Source organism: Lepidochelys kempii, chromosome 1 (assembly GCF_965140265.1).
Source record: "Lepidochelys kempii isolate rLepKem1 chromosome 1, rLepKem1.hap2, whole genome shotgun sequence".
In the NCBI taxonomy this organism is placed as follows: domain Eukaryota; kingdom Metazoa; phylum Chordata; order Testudines; family Cheloniidae; genus Lepidochelys; species Lepidochelys kempii.
Window position 1 is genome coordinate 225,754,129 of NC_133256.1, and position 17,837 is coordinate 225,771,965.

Below are 17,837 nucleotides of genomic sequence, written 5' to 3' on the forward strand. Positions count from 1 at the left end.
GGCAATAGGCAGGATTAAAGATTGAGGTTTTCTGCCTTTTCAGATTCACTATTTAATCCTTGTACTGCACAACATTTGTTTGGGGGAAGAAAACAGCAGCAGTGCTCAGTACCTAAATCTGAAATTTGTTCAGTCCCAGCTATACGATGGAAAGCGTTCAAAAGGGTGGAGTATAGGTGGTTGGCAAATTAAAGTGACAAGTTTTAAAGCAAGCTAAGACTGCACAAAGGTTAAATCGGTCTGATTAGCATGAATTGTCTGCCTTTTATGGCAACTGAAAGACAACAGTAATCTACCACTAAGGCAACTTGTGGGGGAAAAAACTAGGGAACACACATACATTTCAAAATCAAGGAGATTTTCATAGCCAAATCACAGCTCTGCAGTGATCATGTCTGTCATCTCTTACTTAATTTACGGTCTGAATAAGACTTCACCCATTATTACTTTTGAAAACTGTATTATAAAAATATTCTTTACCCAACAGTGTTGTACTATCCACTAGATCAGCATCTAGAAAGAGAGAACAATTCAACTGTGAACAACTAGTCTGGATATTCTTTAGTAAACTAAAGAACAACAAAAAACTGTAATAGCTTTTGAATAAAATTCTGACACTCCAGATCAAATAGTTGCTAGAGAAATATTTGTATCTTTTATATAATGCATGCTACCTACTAAGAGTCGAGCCCTTTTATTTTAGAAATAAAGCATGGTTAATGCAAGTACCTTACAACATTATCATTATACAATATCCAACATTGGCTTGGCTTTTAAAGGTAGTCAGGAAACTGCTCTAGTATTACACCTAGGCAGAGTTCTATAAAGTGAGTAGCACAGTAATCAAGAGAACTATCTATCTATCAAACAACAGAATCTGAACACACTGAATTTTCAAACAATTGATCAGGGGACATAACATTTAAAGTAGTCTCAAAATGCTAATACCAATGAGAGAATTTCATCAGTTTGTAACAAAATTTTGGCACTGGCACAGCTTGTTACAAATATATTTGTAATGCAACCTTTGTAAAACTAGCTCATGATCCTGTTCTCTTAAATGACTGAAGAAAGTTTAGTGACAATTAACTATTGCTAATTTGTGAGAAAAAACAAAAATGAGGCTGTGATACACACTTATCCATTGCATCAAAACCCAGGAGACTGGCTATTACACCAAATAAGTTATGTCAATTTCTCACTGCCACCTGTATAACCTGAAAAGCTGCTTTCCATATCTGTAATCAATTTAGTTTGGGTTCCTTCTAAATTTTTTGATTAAAATCAAAATGAAGACTCTTTAGCCCCATAAACACGCTCAAACTAAAGCCTGAATCCTGAAAAACACATACGCATGTGAGAAGTCCCACTGAATTTAACAAGATTACTTGTGTGCATGTTTGCAAGGTTGTAGTCTAAGCTTGCAGTCATTGCCAGTAATGGTTTGATGTGGACACAGCAGCAAAATGAGGAATTAAGTGGCAGAATACAACTTTTATTAAAGTTTAACACAGGGGAGGGGCGCTACGTGCCCATCACCACGCTCTCCCACACCAGACATTTAATTGGTTCCAGTATGGGGATTTCAGGGCTCCTTTCTATATAATACATAATTGGTGCCAGAGTTACAGGGTTCCTTACCATTCAACCCATAACATGGGGCTGGCTCTCCTCAGCCTACCCCCTAGGACTCGGCTCTCTCCGAGTCCTAGCACCTCATGAGGGGGACTCAGCATGCAGCAGGGTGGGGTCCTCAGCCTTCAAGGGCCACAAGGTCTGACCTTGGCCCACAAAGTCTGAACCTATCATGAGCCCAAGGCCCATTACCAAAATTCCAGTCTTTTACCTCTGGGAACCATTCATTTTATTCTCTTAACCACACAGGTAACCAGCCGCAAGTTGTGACATATAAACAACTCCACCCCAGTACCTCGGTTAGGTACTAAGCACTTTCTTACTCAACTCACTGTGGATTGAAGATGCCATGAAGAAGGCAAAATACTCCCTGGTCCTCTGCCAATTAGCCCATGGGAAAAAAGTTCCTTCCTGAGCTCTTAAACAGGCGACTGGCTAGACCAGGGGTCGGCAACCTTTTAGAAGTGGTGTGCCGAGTCTTCATTTATTCACTCTAAGGTTTTGCGTGCCAGTAATACATTTTAAAGTTTTTAGAAGGGCTCTTTCTGTAAGTCTTTAATATATAACTATTGTTTTATGTAAAGTAAATAAGGTTTTTAAAATGTTTAAGAAGCTTCATTTAAAATTAAATTAAAATGCAGAGCCCCCCAGACCGGTGGCCAGGACCCGGGCAGTTTGAGTGCCACTGAAAATCAGCTCACATGCTGCCTTTGGCATTCGTGCCATAAGTTGCCTACCCCGGGGCTAGACCCACAGCATCTGTCAGGCAGCGTTCTCATTCCTGTTTGGGTGGGTAGTGGGGCCTGCTGGAATGGAGCTGAAAGAGGCTAAATCCTGGGAGCTGGGGAATTGTCACTAATCAGCACCTTTCTCCCCAGCTGGCCACTGGGTGCCAGAGACTCCCAGGGGGGCTGGGGAGGGGGAAGAGCTACCTATTGTCCCTTGGTGAGTGTCTTCCTCCCTTGCTACTGGGACTGTCCCCCTTTCACCACTGGCCCCAGCAAGTTTCTCCACCCATTGATGTGTGTGCGTGGCATTTTCCCTTTTAATTCAGATTTTAATCAGCATGTTACACTGGCTGTCATCAGATCAATGTTTGGTTTGCATCTGACTGACTAGCCATCAGTTACTGTTCAGACCTTTAAAAAAGAGAAAAAGATTGTGTGTAGCATTAACCGGTAGAAATACGTCTAAAGGACAGACTCAAGTTTACAGCCAATATCTGCAAAGATCTGCCTTTCAGTATGTGTCCCAGTAGGATGTAATCAAACAACACATCCATTGTTTTCTTAGATGTCCTACATACCCAGCCTCCTGAAGACCTAGAGGTTTCAATGGCCTTCTTGGAGAAATCCACTCCTCACCTAATCTCTGTTCTAAACATATAGTCTTAGCCAGATTCCAGAAATCATTACCCCACTTACATCCACCTGCACTTTGATTTTTTTTAAACTTACTGTTTTATAATCAGGTTGACAGAGTTCTAGTCACAACAGTTTAGCAGACATAACAGAGAACAGCTGTGAAATAATTATCTGTTACCCAAAGTTAGTTTCCTTTGTTAATATTTCTCCAAAGTGTCCTGATGAAGGCCACAGTAGAATAAACCTCATCTATGCACTAACACTTGAAATAAGAAGATTGCTGGAAAAGAACTTCTAAAATATTTGTCATATTTTTTCTCTGTCTCCCTTTTTTATTTTTGTATTTTTTTTTAAAAAGACTAATTACTTCGATAAGTTTTCAATAAGATTGAAACAGAATTCATAGACTCAGATGTAAAGATTAATTAATGTAGTTCATCTCTCTGCCAATACTGGACCATTACATACAGGACATTTTTTAGTTTTACCTTAATCTAGTTTTAAATGCCCCATGCAATAAGGCTTCACTGCTACCCTTGGAAAATTATTCTGCAGCTTATTCAGTCTGACAGAGTTTTTTCCTGATGCTCAGATAAATTGTTCTCACACTGTTCCCCCCACTGAGTCAATCCATACAGCTTTTTAACCACTTTTGCTATCTTCTCTGAACTCATAATGCCTACAACCGAATATTTTAATCTGGAGTACTGCACTTAATGAAAGTGAAGTTTGAGAACACACATTAATAACTTAAGGAAAAAAATCCTTACAACCACACTATAGCTGGCAAATACAATAAGCAAGCAGGAAATTCAGAGTGAAGGGTAAATTTACAAGAAATCCAAACATCTGAATGTACAAAAATTCAGTTACAATTTTGTTATTATATGCTCCTACTCTGTATGTCAATCAGAAGCAGAGATTTTCATGCATGCACTCATAACTACCCATTAGATTAACATCTCAAATCAAGTGCCACTTGTACAAAGAATATACTAAGAATGAAATTCAGTTGCACACACAGAAGTTCAACATAACATAACAAAACAAAAATACCTGGACTCCTCTGCTTGCAGATTTGAGCAGTTAGCTCTTGGACATACTCCGGGAAAGATTCAAAGCAATCTCCATAGGATACTACTTTTATTCCATGCAGAAGCATATCTGCCTGGAGTTTAAAAAAGTGGTCTTCATTTTCTTTAAGCACCAACATATAATGTTCTAAATCTACTTTATTCTTTACAGTATACAGAAAGAGAGCCTGGAATATTTGATCACGCAGAGTCTCTCCACAGCCCACAAACAAGAAGGATTTCATCAGATACAAGTTCTGCAGAACCTCCTGTTAAGAACATTAAGATCACAAAAAAAAATGTTAACTATTTGGCCAAAGACACATGGGTCAAAGTAAAAACATTTTTTTAAAGTTTCACACACACAAAAGAGGAAATGGAAAACTCAGTTTGGCAAAACACAGCATGTTCTTGAAAAGTCACACATACCATTACTTCGGGGTCTTGAGTAACATCTTTATATCCTGAAGGATCCAACACCATTCCACAGGGATCTGTATACAAGCCATGAATATGAAGAACTCCATACTTTATATGACCTCTTGCCCACTGAAGAACCTAAAGCAAATCATGCATGTAATATTTACTTTGGATTATACTATACTACTGAAAAAGGGGAAACTATCTTCTTGTACAAGTGCCCAAACATGTAAAGCACAGTTGATCGTTTCTGCCCTTTGTGTACGCCACCACTTGCACAGGTTACAGAAAAAAAACAGTTCAACTACTAACATTTTGAAACAGAAGTTCCTAAACTATAGACTGTAAAATTATTAGAATACAATATAAATAACAACCTTTTAAAGGCTTTTTGCTTTTGACCAAAATAAACTTATTCTAGCTTTTTACAAAAACATAAGACACTAAGAATAAAACAGACAGAAAAATCTTCACACCAGTCAGACATCTTTGAGTCTTCCTTTCCAGTGTATGAGTGATGAGCTAATCACTTCACTAGATTAAGTTACATTTGTGATTGTTACAATTACTTCATCCACATGAATTGTACTGTATATAAGAAATCTACCATTGGTATTTTCTGGCAAATTGTATCACATTATTCAACCAGACAATGAAAACTTTCTGTCCATGGCTATTATTTTACTTCACTGAAAAGCTTTACAGAAAACTAAGTAGTAATGAGTAACTAGTGAAAAAACCTGCAAAAGCACAAGACAACTCCTTTCTCCTATAAGAAGTCTTGACATTTCATTGCCTTATCATACCTTATCCTTATCTTTCAGGTCTAAAGACTCCATAGGTTTACCCTGTTGCTGACCAAAAATCTCAAGTAAATTGTCATAGTTTGTTGTAAGGACCATAGTGCCTCTCTCCATTAGCCTGAGGATTGACTGTAGAACAACAGGATTCTGAATGTGTTGTTCCAAGTTATCAAACACCTCCATTAAGCAATCCTGGAAAAAGTTGGGCTTGGAATCACCTGTGCGCTGAAGAAAAAAAATAAACATGGTGTATGGTTAAAGGTAAGTACTGTAACTGCCTTTAGCAGGATGGCAATGGTCCTTAACCATTTGTCCCAATACTTTTCTTTAAAAGGAATTTACTAAAGTTATCATATTTAGACAGCTCCTATAGTATATAAAATATGGTTTGAAATGTCAGAGATAAATTTGAATGGCTTCACATATCCCTCTATTAGTTATACAGCTCATATAGTAAGGTCATCCACTTTTCTAAAGCTTTTTGACAGGAATCAACTTGTGCAATGTGTAGGCCTGGGGGTGGGGGTGGGGATCTCTTCTGTAGTTAAACTTTCCTCTGCCACTTCCGAACGGAAATATTAAAATGTGCTCCACTCATCTTTTAGCTAATGCCCAAACTCCATGAGGGGTAGACCAGAGGGAGTTCACAACACACCAGAGTTCCATAGACTGCACTGGCTTCCTGATCACTTCCAGGTGCAATTCAATGTGCTGATGTTCATGTTTAGAAGCTGTATACAGTTAGGGTCCTAGCTTCATGAAATCACAAGTGCTGTCATTGCCTCTTAGTTACCATTCCCTAGATTTAAAGTCTGGGGTGCTTGCAGAGAGTCCTTGTCTCAGGAAATCACTTTTGCTCAATCAAACCAGAGATTCTTAATCTTTAGGATGAGCTGCAAAGCCCATCTGTATATGCAGGATTTTCCCTGAGGGGATGGGATGGGAGTATTATGCTTAGTATATCTCTATATATGTTTGAAATTCTCCCTCTATATTCTCAATGCATCTACTGGAAGATGACTTCAGGCTGTTTTTAATGGATTTCCCAAACAAAACTTCTCAATCTCAAAATCAGTGGCATAGATGCACATTGAATGGGTGGGGACTTTCCTTATTTGAAATGAATGGAGCTGTGACAACTTAAGGCTATCAATAGTGTCAAGGTCTGTCAACATTTCTGTGCAATCTCTGGTTTCAGTCAGCAAAGCTATAAATTCTTATTTGAGTTCAGAACACTGACAGACTGACTTATCATAACATAAGCATAATGTGTTTCCACAGCTTTCAGCGAGGTTTGAAATAAAACATTCAAATTAATGCAAGTAAAATACACACACACACACACAGAGCAGTAACCCCTACAAGTCCCTATTAGAAATCAAGGCCCAATTGTGCTAAGTACTGTATAGTAAAACAGACTCTTTCTGCCCCCAAAGGGCTCAAAACCTAGGAATACTACTATTATAATAATGTCTTTAAATAATAAGTACTATACACACTCACTGGGGACATCTTTCTTATGAGATCATGTGCAACTACAAGCAAGTCTCTGTCTTTGATCACTTTTTTGCGGAATTCAGCAACGTCTCCTGGATGAAGCACCTCCAGCTGTTCAGCTGCTCCAATGACAGCTTCAATACAGCTCCTCCATGAGCACAGTGCTGGTATTTCTGGTGCTACAGCAGCACTCACTCCGGTTCCAATTACCAAAAGAAGATCCCAAGGCTGCTTCCTTATTAGACTTTTTAAAATCTTCCTAAAATAAAAACAGAAGATCTACATTTTCTACACACTATGTTATCTTGTCATAGTTTCTTAGGATTTTGATAGAAGAGCAATTTAGTGTGTCCATGTGAACTATTAGTGCTTGTAACAAGTGCCAAATTGACAGCCCTAGAGTAGCAATACTCTGTTTCTCAACAGATCAGCTTTGGCCAAGCAGCAGCAGCAACAAGCTTTCTCAAAGTGAGAGGTCAATGTACCTCAGCCCTAATCAAGAGAGACCACATCTAGGATGGGAGAATGGGTATGAGACCTCTTACTACTCTATCTTTGGCCTGTATGCTGTGACTGCAACTAATGTGACAAATATTGCAAACTGGGATTTGTGATCAAGAACTGTACTCAAACCAAATTAATTTCACATAATTTACTTTTACTTAACAGCTATAAAGTAGCAATAGCTTATACTCACTAATATACTTAGCTGGATTTAAACTGGCAATCTAGAAATGCAACAATCTGTCGCCAATTTTCAATCCTTTGGGCCACCTACTCATCCTTTCAGAAGTTCTTTTAAGAGAGCTGTACTTCATAGTACCATTGAAAGATCTACTAAATATACAGACCCTAATGACTAAGTTGAAATATTTTAAAGAGACAAAGAAATAAGGTTCTAGTTCATCTGCATCTGTATGTTAATCAAGTGCTGCAGCAGACAGTGAATTTATGTACAGTTGTGGTGTGAAAGATAGTCACATACATGCTCCCCTTCCCCTAAACACCTCCCTCAGCTGTTTTCTGTTTATGATAATTATCTCCTCCACAGCTATGTGACACCTGAAGCTTTCTAAACACAGGTTCACCCCAAAATGTTGCCTGCATGAGCTGCCCCTGGGTATTAGCTGTATAACAGCAAGCACAAGGAGTTCTCAGGCAAGTCTGATGGGGAGGCTTTCCGCAAAACAAAGTAAAACTGGACTTTGTAAAGAAACATCTCCATTAGTCCAAAATCATCCCTGAATGCAGAAGGCTTGGTAAAATAGATAGAATTACTGAGGGAGGGAAGCCTCATTTTCAATTATTTCATACAATTAAAGAAAAATTCTTCTTTCCTGAATTTCTTTTTCATTTATTTTTGAAGTTTTGTAGCTTCTCATTAATCTTGGCTTCAGCAGGCAAGCTTGAAGACCCTTTTTTCTGTTAAAACTCCACATAGTTATAGAATACAAAGTTACCAGAGACACAATCTACAAAGCTCTGGTTATTTACATCATATGCACATTACAAATTTGAGAAAAAATCTGGTAAGATTATCTGATAGAGATGCGGAATATATTTCAATAATGTGGAAGAACAAAATAATTTGACAAATATTCAACATTAAATTTGGTCTATAATATTTAACTCTTAAAACAGCCCTTATATCGTTGCTAGGGGTGGGTGAGCAACTGACATTATCTGAATCTACAAGCAACAAGTTAAACATCCCTGTTGAAATTGCGTCAGGTACAGCAACAACTAAAGTGGCTAAAGAGCTGGTTTAGACAAATAAAATACTGCTTTTATGCTCACATTTCTTTCTGCTACAGCACACACAAATTGTTTGTTTCCTCCAGGCATACATGCTACCTATTTCTCACTAACAGCTTAACCAAGTATGAAATATACTGGCAATGGAAAAGTTTTGTTCTCAGGCAAATGTTTACAGACTTTTGAGCATATGTGGTGCCATTTTTAAACATTTAAAAAAATATTTAAAAGTTTGGATTTTTTGGGTAGTTTTATAAAGTAACCTTCTCTCCCAATAATTTTTCTTTTTTTCTTCATGCTGTTGTCATAGCCTGTACTGAAACTATTTTCATGTTGCCCTTCAGCCAATATAAAGGGAGACCATCATGGACAGTAATTAACTCGAGGCTTTTTCATTGGTAGCCTTGACTTTTGCACATTTTTGTTAACTTATTGAGTTTTCATATAGATAGTTTAAAAAAAAAAACAACAAAAAAAAAAACCCACACCTAAAAGAGTCTAAATAAGTGGGGGGCGGGGAGGGGAAGGAAGAGTAGGAAGGAAAGTAAAACAGTGTACTAAAAATTTTGGAAGGCTAAAGCAGCAACTATGATCTATAACTTTTCACAAAGGTGCATCTGGAATTTTTGAAAGCTTCATCCTCACTCCCAGTTACCTTTGACTCAAGAGTCTCAGTGGGTGATCCCCAAAGAACAGAAGTCCTACCCTCTCTCACACACACTAGTTACCATTATATTTACCTTGATTTTTGTTCACTTCTGTTGGTTGTCATTTCTTCTGAGTCCATCTCTGAACCCTATTTTAAAAAGATTAGCAACTCTTAATACCTCAGTTTATATATGCAATACCTAAAAAATGTGCAACAATTACTGCCAAAATTAAATATTGATGTATTTGACCATTTCTTTGCATTTTCAATTTATTAAATTAACAATTTGTGTGCGACTTCTCACAGACAGTAAAACTAATGTAATTACAGAAGAGGAACTTTGATTTCAAAGTTGTCAATTGATTTAAGTGGAGCTATGACAATTTACACCAGCTGAGGATCTGCCCTACCTCTAGATTCAAGAAGAGAGAAAGCAATTTTTTCAAAGTTATATTTGTCCTTTCCTTAACCCCAAATCTGAGTGGCAAGTGGAGGAAAGACACTAGCCGTCCCCTACAGCCCCCAACTAAAACCTCTCCAGCACATCATCAAGGATCTACAACCTATCCTGAAGAACGACCTATCACTCTCACAGACCTTGGGAGACAGGCCAGTCCTCGCTTACACACAGCCCCCCAACCTGAAGCAAATACTCACCAGCAACTACACACCACACAACAAAAATACCAACCCAGGGACCAAACCCTGCTACAAACCCTGGTGCCAACTCTGTCCACATATCTATTCAAGGGACACCATCATAGGACCTAACCACATCAGCCACACCATCCAGGGCTCATTCACCTGCACATCTACCAATCTGATATATGCCATCATGTGCCAGCAATGCCCCCCTGCCATGTACCTTGGCCAAACCAGACAGTCTCTACGCAAAAGAATAAATGGACACAAATCAGATGTCATGAATTATAACATTCAAAAACCAGTCGGAGAACACTTCAATCTCTCTGGTCACTCAACAACAGACCTCAAAGTGGCAATTCTTCAACAATAAAAACTACAAAAACAGACTCCAACATGAAGCTACAGAACTGGAATTAATTTGCAAACTAGATACCATCAGATTAGGCCTGAATAAAGACTGGCAGTGGTTGGGTCATTACAAAACCTAAACTTAATTTCCCCAATACTAATTTCTCCCTACTGTTACACATACTTTCTTGTCAACTGTCTGTAATGGGCCACTCTCTTACCACTTCAAAAATTATTTCTCCTCCCTGGATATCTTGCTGTTAATTGAGTTCTCTCGTTAGACTGACCTAACACTTGGTAAAGCAACCCAAATCTTTTCATGTATTTATACCTGCTCCTGTATCTTTTTACTTCATACATCTGATGAAGTGGGTTCTAGCCCACGAAAGTTTATGCCCAGATAAATTTGTTAGTTTCTAAGGTGCCAAAAGGACTCCTCTTTTTTTTTTTTTTTTTTTGGTATCAGGAAGGTTTATAGAATATTTCAAGTTCTGAAGAATTACCTAGCCCAGCCCTTAAGCTATTACTAAACAATTACTAAAATTATGTTTCTGCTACAATAAAAACAAAACAGTCCAAAACATCTCAAGGTTGCGAACATGACTCATTCCCTGAAGACAAATTTATAATTTTTAAGTTATGCAGGAGGCCATAAACAAATTAAGAAACTTTACCTGTAAAGTATGCTACAAATTAAGAACTTTACCTTTCTGGTATGCTATGTTTCACTAGTACAAACACTTAGTTTGAGACATGCAGAGTACCTAACAAAAGTTAGGATAAGAAAACATTAAAAAGAAAAAGTGTCTAAGATGTCTGCCCTAAAGCAATTTTCTCTGTTATAGCTCTTAAATTAACATTTCAGGTTGTCATGCAAAACTTGCTCATGATAGTAGTCACATTTGGACACTCCTACAAAAAAACCTATCCTGCAAATCCTTAGATCACAGAAGATAAAGGAAAGGTCATTATCTTTCTTACACAATTCACTGAAATACAGCATGATTGGAGGGCAGAACCAGTTTAAGCTACTTATTCACTTAAATACAAAGGTTTTAGAGTAACAGCCGTGTTAGTCTGTATTCGCAAAAAGAAAAGGAGGACTTGTGGCACCTTAGCGACTAACCAATTTATTTGAGCATAAGCTTTCGTGAGCTGTAACCTCTTCCCTCAGTTAAACCAATGTAAATCCAGAATTAATCCACTGACCTTCATGGAGTTACTCTAGATTTATACTGGTGCAACCAAGATTATAATTTAGTCTGAAATTAATATGCTATAAAAACAAGACTATGGAATCAAGAAAACATTTTAAAACTGAGGGCACTATACTCAGAATAAGGAAAAATATATTAGAAAAATGAAATATCAAGTATATGAAAACACAAAGACAGTATGTAAATAACCATGATTCTGGTCTCATTTGGTTCCACTCATCAAATAATCTGCTCTTTCCAATCCTGCCTGCCCTGAAAGCTATTCCCTTGTTGTTCTTTTATTTGGGAAAATATTCCCCCCCTCCTCTCCTGGAATAGCAAACTGATAGAATTCTCTCCTTCCAAGAAGTTTTCTTACCAAGATTAAGGTCCAAAGTACCATCCTACTGCAACAATCTCAAGATGTATGCTGAAAAGTAACCTTTGCAAAACTATGTCTCCCCCCAACAGCCTTCTCTGGACAATTTAAACCCCAAATAATCCCAGAACTGCATTTTGGCAGGTTAATTTAACTACATCATCCTCCCTTGGACAGACGTCACGATATGCTTCTACAGACACAACGTTCTGAAGATTCAGAGCAGGCTGCACTGCAGGGACAGATGGATGGTGAAGAAATTTGGCAGCATGTGACCTCCAAAAGAAGAAAGGGGAGCGTTCATGTACCAGCAACGCAGATACAGGTAAGTAACCGTTTTCATGTTCTCTCCACAGGTACTAATGCGGAAAGTGGACTAGATGATACATCTGAGGGAAGAGAAAGAAGGAGACTCCGACGATTGGAAGGCATGAGATGCACTGTCCTAGGGTTGGGGGTTCCACAACCACTGCTCCCAAGAGAAGGAGGTGGGTGGTGGTGGTCGGGGACTCTCTCCTCAGGGGGACTGAGTCATCTATCTGCCACCCTGACTGGGAAAACCGAGAAGTCTGCTGCTTCCCAGGAGCTAGGATTCACGATGTGCCAGAGAGACTGCCGAGACTCATCAAGCCCTTGGATCGCTACCCCTTCCTGCTTCTCCACATGAGCACCAGTGATACTGCCAAGAATGACCCTGAGTGGATCACTGCAGACTACGTGGCTCTGGGAAGAAGGATAAACGAGTCTGAGGTGCAAGTGGTCTTCTCGTCCATCCTCCCCGTGGAAGGAAAAGGCCTGGGTAGAGATCGTCGAATCGTGGAAGTCAACGAATGGCTACATAGGTGGTGTCGGAGAGAAGGCTTTGGTTGAGTTCAGGATCCTGACACATGGAAGAAAGGAGAGCAGCAGAATACGGACCCTGGACTTCAGAAAAGCAGACTTTGACTCCCTCAGAGAACTGATGGGCAGGATCCTCTGGGAGAATAACATGAGGGGGAAAGGAGTCCAGGAGAGCTGGCTGTATTTTAAAGAATCCTTATTGAGGTTACAGGGACAAACCATCCCAATGTGTAGAAAGAATAGTAAATATGGCAGGCGACCAGCTTGGCTTAACAGTGAAATCCTTGATGATCTTCAACACAAAAAAGAAGCTTACAAGAAGTGGAAGATTGGACAAATGACCAGGGAAGAGTATAAAAATATTGCTCGGGCATGCAGGAGTGAAATCAGGAAGGCCAAATCACACCTGGAATTGCAGCTAGCAAGAGATGTTAAGAGTTAAGAAGAAACAAGAAGGGTTTCTTCAGGTATGTTAGCAACAAGAAGAAAGTCAAGGAACATGTGGGCCCCTTACTGAATGAGGGAGGCAACCTAGTGACAGAGGATGTGGAAAAAGCTAATGTACTCAATGGTTTTTTTGCCTCTGTCTTCACGAACAAGGTCAGCTCCCAGACTACTGCACTTGCCAGCACAGCACGGGGAGGAGGTGACCAGCCCCCTGTGGAGAAAGTAGTGGTTCGGGACTATTTAGAAAAGCTGGACGAGCACAAGTCCATGGGGCTGGATGCACTGCATCCGAGAGTGCTAAAGGAGTTGGCAGATGTAACTGCAGAGCCATTGGCCATTATCTCTGAAAACTCATGGAGATCAGGGGAAGTCCCGGACGACTGGAAAAAGGTTAATGTAGTGCCCACCTTTAAAAAAGGGAAGAATGAGGATCCGCAGAACTACAGGCCAGTCAGCCTCACCTCAGTCCCTGGAAAAATCATGGAGCAGGTCCTCAAGGAATCAATTCTGAAGCACTTAGAGGAGAGGAAAGCGATCAGGAAAGGAACAGTCAGCATGGATTCACCAAGGGCAAGTCATGCCTGACTAATCTAATTGCCTTCTATGACGAGATAACTGGCTCTGTGGATGAGGGGAAAGCAGCGGACGTGTTGTTCCTTGACGTTAGCAAAGCTTTTGACACAGTCTCCCACAGTATTCTTGCCAGCAAATTAAAGAAGTGTGGGCTGGATGGACTATAAGGTGGATAGAAAGTTGGCTAGATTGTCGGGCTCAACGGGTAGTGATCAATGGCTCCATGTCTAGTTGGCAGCCGGTATCAAGCGGAGTGCCCCAAGTGTCGGTCCTTGGGCAGTTTTGTTCAATATCTTTATTAATGATCTGGAGGATGGAGTGGATTGCACCCTCAGCAAGTTTGCAGATGACACTCAACTGGGAGGAGAGGTAGATACTCTGGAGGGTAGAGGATAGGATACAGAGGGCCCTAGACAAATTAGAGGATTGGGCCAAAAGAAATCTGATGAGGTTCAACAAGGACAAGTGCAGAGTCCTTGGAATCATAGAATATCAGGGTTGGAAGGGACCTCAGGAGGTCATCTAGTCCAACCCCCTGCTTAAAGCAGGACCAATCCCCAACTAAATCATCCTTAGGACGGAAGAATCCCATGCACCGCTACAGACTAGGGACCGAATGGCTCGGCAGCAGTTCTGCAGAAAAGGACCTAGGGGTTACAGTGGACGAGAAGCTGGATATGAGTCAACAGTGTGCCATTGTTGGCAAGAAGGCCAATGGCATTTTGGGATGTATAAGTAGGGGGCATTGCCAGCAGATCGAGGGACGTGATCGTTCCCCTCTATTCGACATTGGTGAGGCCTCATCAGGAGTAGTGTGTCCAGTTTTGGGCCCCACACTACAAGAAGGATGTGGAAAAATTGGAAAGAGTCCAGCGGAGGGCAACAAAAATGATTAGGGGACTGGAACACATGACTTATGAGGAGAGGCTGAGGGAACTGGGGATGTTTAGTCTGCAGAAGAGAAGAATGAGGGGGGATTTGATAGCTGCTTTCAACTACCTGAAAGGGGGTTCCAAAGAGGATAGATCTAGACTGTTCTCAATGGTAGCAGATCACAGAGCAAAGAGTAATGGTCTCAAGTTGCAGTGGGGGAGGTTTAGGTTGGATATTAGGAAAAACTCTTTCACTAGGAGGGTGGTGAAACACTGGAATGCGTTACCTAGGGAGGTGGTGGAATCTCCTTCCTAAGACGTTTTTAAGGTCAGGCTTGACAAAGCCCTGGCTGGGATGATTTAGTTGGGGATTGGTGCTGCTTTGAGCAGGGGGTTGGACTAGATGACCTCCTGAGGTCCCTTCCAACCCTGATAGTCTATGATGATACCTAATAGCAACTTTCTGCTTCTCAAGAGCTGTGTGCATAAGAGCAAGTAATCTACATCAGAGTTTAATAGCCATAAGGAGGTAATTCATCACTGCTATTAGAGTAATCTCTGTGCCTTTGCCTGATACAGATTCTGACTTTGAAGGATCCAAGATACCAATAGAGGTGATGTTGTCAAGTCTTCTTCAGTGACCGTGCCTAGAAAAAGGGAGGCTAGAGCTGGAATAGGAGTTAGTATTCAGTGTTGATTTCCTGAGAATCCTATGGCTTCTTTAGGATAGATGGTCTTCTCTGCAGGAATCATCAGTTATTCTGATCAGCAGTTGGCCCAACTCTTTTTACTATCTCTCATACTGGACTGGGTCTCTACTGGTGACTCATATCCCTCATGCCTCAGACCCTCAAAGTTTCCAGTGCCTCTACTTGTATGACTGATTCAAACTCATTGAGGGTTAATTGGTCCTTAGTATGTATTCTAGCTTGCAAAAAAGAAAAGGAGTACTTGTGGCACCTTAGTAGAGACTAACAAATTTATTTGAGCATAAGCCGTCGTGAGCTACAGCTCACTTCATTGGATGCATGAAGTGAGCTGTAGCTCATGAAAGCTTATGCTCAAATAAATTTGTTAGTCTCTACTAAGGTGCTACAAGTACTCCTTTTCTTTTTGCGAATACTGACTAACACGGCTGCTACTCTGAAACCTGTCATTATTCTAGCTTGGTATCCTCTTCCCTCAAGAAACCGTTCTCTATTTGGTGGATCTCCTTGCAGTGGGCACTTCGGCTTGGAAGTTGGGTAATCAGATAGCGTGCTAGTTGACATTTGAAAGAGCTCTGCAGACAATACTTAGTAGAGTTTATAGCAGAGCAGAAAATGCATTTAAGTTGTGCCTCCTTCCCCTGCTCCCCTCTCCCCACATACACACTAACTTGCTCCGAAACAAGAATAGGTCAGTATTAGGCCAATAATCTCCTGCAGGCAACAGTTCCTGTACTCCTCTTTAGGGAGAAGTTTCTCAGTCTTACCAGCAGTGCAATAGCCAAGTCTGAAACATTCCAGAAGGCTCTGAACTCTGTTTCTGAATTATTTCCCTGTTCAGTGTCTGCATAAAATGTCAGTCACTCATCCCCCTGCCAAAGGTATCTGCAGCCACGCATTCAACTTACGCATGTTACAATTTTTTTTAACCCAAAGAAAACCTGGCTTAGACGCACAGCCAGGCCAGCACTGATCTGCTCAGGAAAGGCACCGGGTAAGAGGAATTCATAGAATAGAATACCAGGGTTGGAAGGGAACTCAGGAGGTCATCCAGTCCAATCCGCTGCTCAAAGCGGGACCAATCCCCAACTTCTGCCCCAGATCCCAAATGGTTCCCCTCAAGGATTGAACTCAGACCCCAGGGTTTTAGCAAGCCAATGCTCAAACCACTGAGCTATCCCTACTTCAGGGATGATTCTGCCCACCTACCTGGTCTAAAAGTAGAAGTCGTGGAGTGGGAGAAGACGGCTGCTATTTTGACCCATGACAGCTCAAACCCCCCGCCCCCCCGCGGCCCCGGCTGCTGTGGGGCAGCAGCGCCCCCGGAGCGTTGTGCCCCCATGGCGCGGGGACAGGCCCGCGTCACAGGAGGCCCCCGCCCCCCGCAGGGTGAGGCGCTGCGCGCGGAACTCCCCGCGGCGGGGCCGTTCCCAGCAGCGCCCCGGGGCAGTAACGGCCCCTGCTCACGGTGAGCGGCAGAGAACGAGCCCCTCCCCCACCCCCCCGGGCTCCGCCGCGCGGGGCCAAGGAGGCAGCGCCTGACCTGGGGGGAGGGGGAGGGGGAGGTGGGATGACGGGCAACGCCCCACAAACCTGCCGGGCTCCTGCGCCGTTATCCGAGCGCGCCTCCCTCTCGGCTTCACCCCTCAGGGCGCCGGCAAGAGGGGGCGGGGCCTCGCGGCGGCTTCTTCCCCCGCCCGGCCCGTGTCCTCTCAAACACCGTCCCTCGCCCGGGGGCCCGGCCGCCAGCCCATGGCTCGGTCCGGCTCCGCCCTGTCCCGCCTCCTCCTTCTCCTCCGTGGGGAGGCTGGCCCCCTGCTCTGGCTCTGAACACCCTGCAGCCCCCGCCCCCGGTGCACGTCTCCTCTCCGGGGGGGGATAGGGGCAGGTGCGCGGTCAGCCAACAGCAGGACCCCGCCCAGGGCTGAGCCTTGAGAGCTCGAGCTCAAGGGCCAGGCCTGGGACACGTCAGTTCTGGGGGGGGATTTTTGCCCCATTGCGCAGGTGCGGAATTAATGTGTCTCCCCCCCCCCCCCCCCCCCGCAGGTTCCCCGCCTCCCGCCATAATGGATGGTGAGGGAGAGGGAACGGGAAGCTGTAATTACACCTATTCCCCAGGAGGTGGTGCCAGAAGAGAGGGCAGCCGCTCACAAGTGGGAGCTGCCCGCTGCAGTGAGGGAGAGGGAGGCTGGGTTCCTCATAGAGCCCGGCCCGCGGGGCCAGGTGAGGAGGCTCGGGGTATGGGGGGGTTGGACAAAGTGGGGCACACTGGGCTGCTGGGGGAGGGGGTGTCACACAGACTGGGGTTCAGAAGGGCTAGTGGGGGGGAGAACGAGCAGGGGCACAGGACCTAGTGGGGTGATAACATTGAGGCAGGGTGTGGGGGTGCAGAGACATAGAGGGACAGGAGCAGTTATGCCTGGCTGAATGGAGAGTGGGGGTGTAGGGGCACATGGGGAGAGGGGCAGATGTGCCTGACTTAATGGGAGAGGAGCCCTAACAACCCCCCCCCAAAAAAAAAACATTCCATACTTCTCCCACCCACACCAACCAACCCTCCAGGTTCACTTCCAGGTGCCTTCCCAGCAATTACATCCATCTCTCTCAGCTCCTCTGTTACCCCGACTGCCCCAA

General features: G+C 42.6%; 1 protein-coding gene across 6 annotated transcripts in view; it reads right to left on the minus strand.

Annotated features, from left to right (window-relative positions):
- The window catches only part of FAM118A (family with sequence similarity 118 member A), a 31,978-nt gene extending 14,879 nt beyond the window's left edge, over positions 1-17,099 (minus strand). For 2 of the 6 annotated variants that reach the window (XR_012155484.1, XR_012155485.1), the window contains exons 1-7: positions 16,797-16,878; positions 9,288-9,343; positions 6,799-7,051; positions 5,299-5,520; positions 4,502-4,630; positions 4,056-4,341; positions 481-513 (exon numbers count right to left, since the gene is read on the minus strand). Coding sequence is in view for 4 of the 6 variants with exons in the window: in XM_073316057.1 (XP_073172158.1) it covers positions 481-513; positions 4,056-4,341; positions 4,502-4,630; positions 5,299-5,520; positions 6,799-7,051; positions 9,288-9,334 (970 nt within the window). In the remaining 2 variants the exon portion in view is untranslated. Of the gene's footprint in view, positions 1-480; positions 514-4,055; positions 4,342-4,501; positions 4,631-5,298; positions 5,521-6,798; positions 7,052-9,287; positions 9,344-16,412; positions 16,500-16,796 lie in introns of those variants that run through there. The other 4 variants (XM_073316057.1, XM_073316020.1, XM_073316047.1 and 1 more) reach the window with 4 other exon arrangements.
- Between the last annotated feature and the right edge of the window lie 738 nt (positions 17,100-17,837).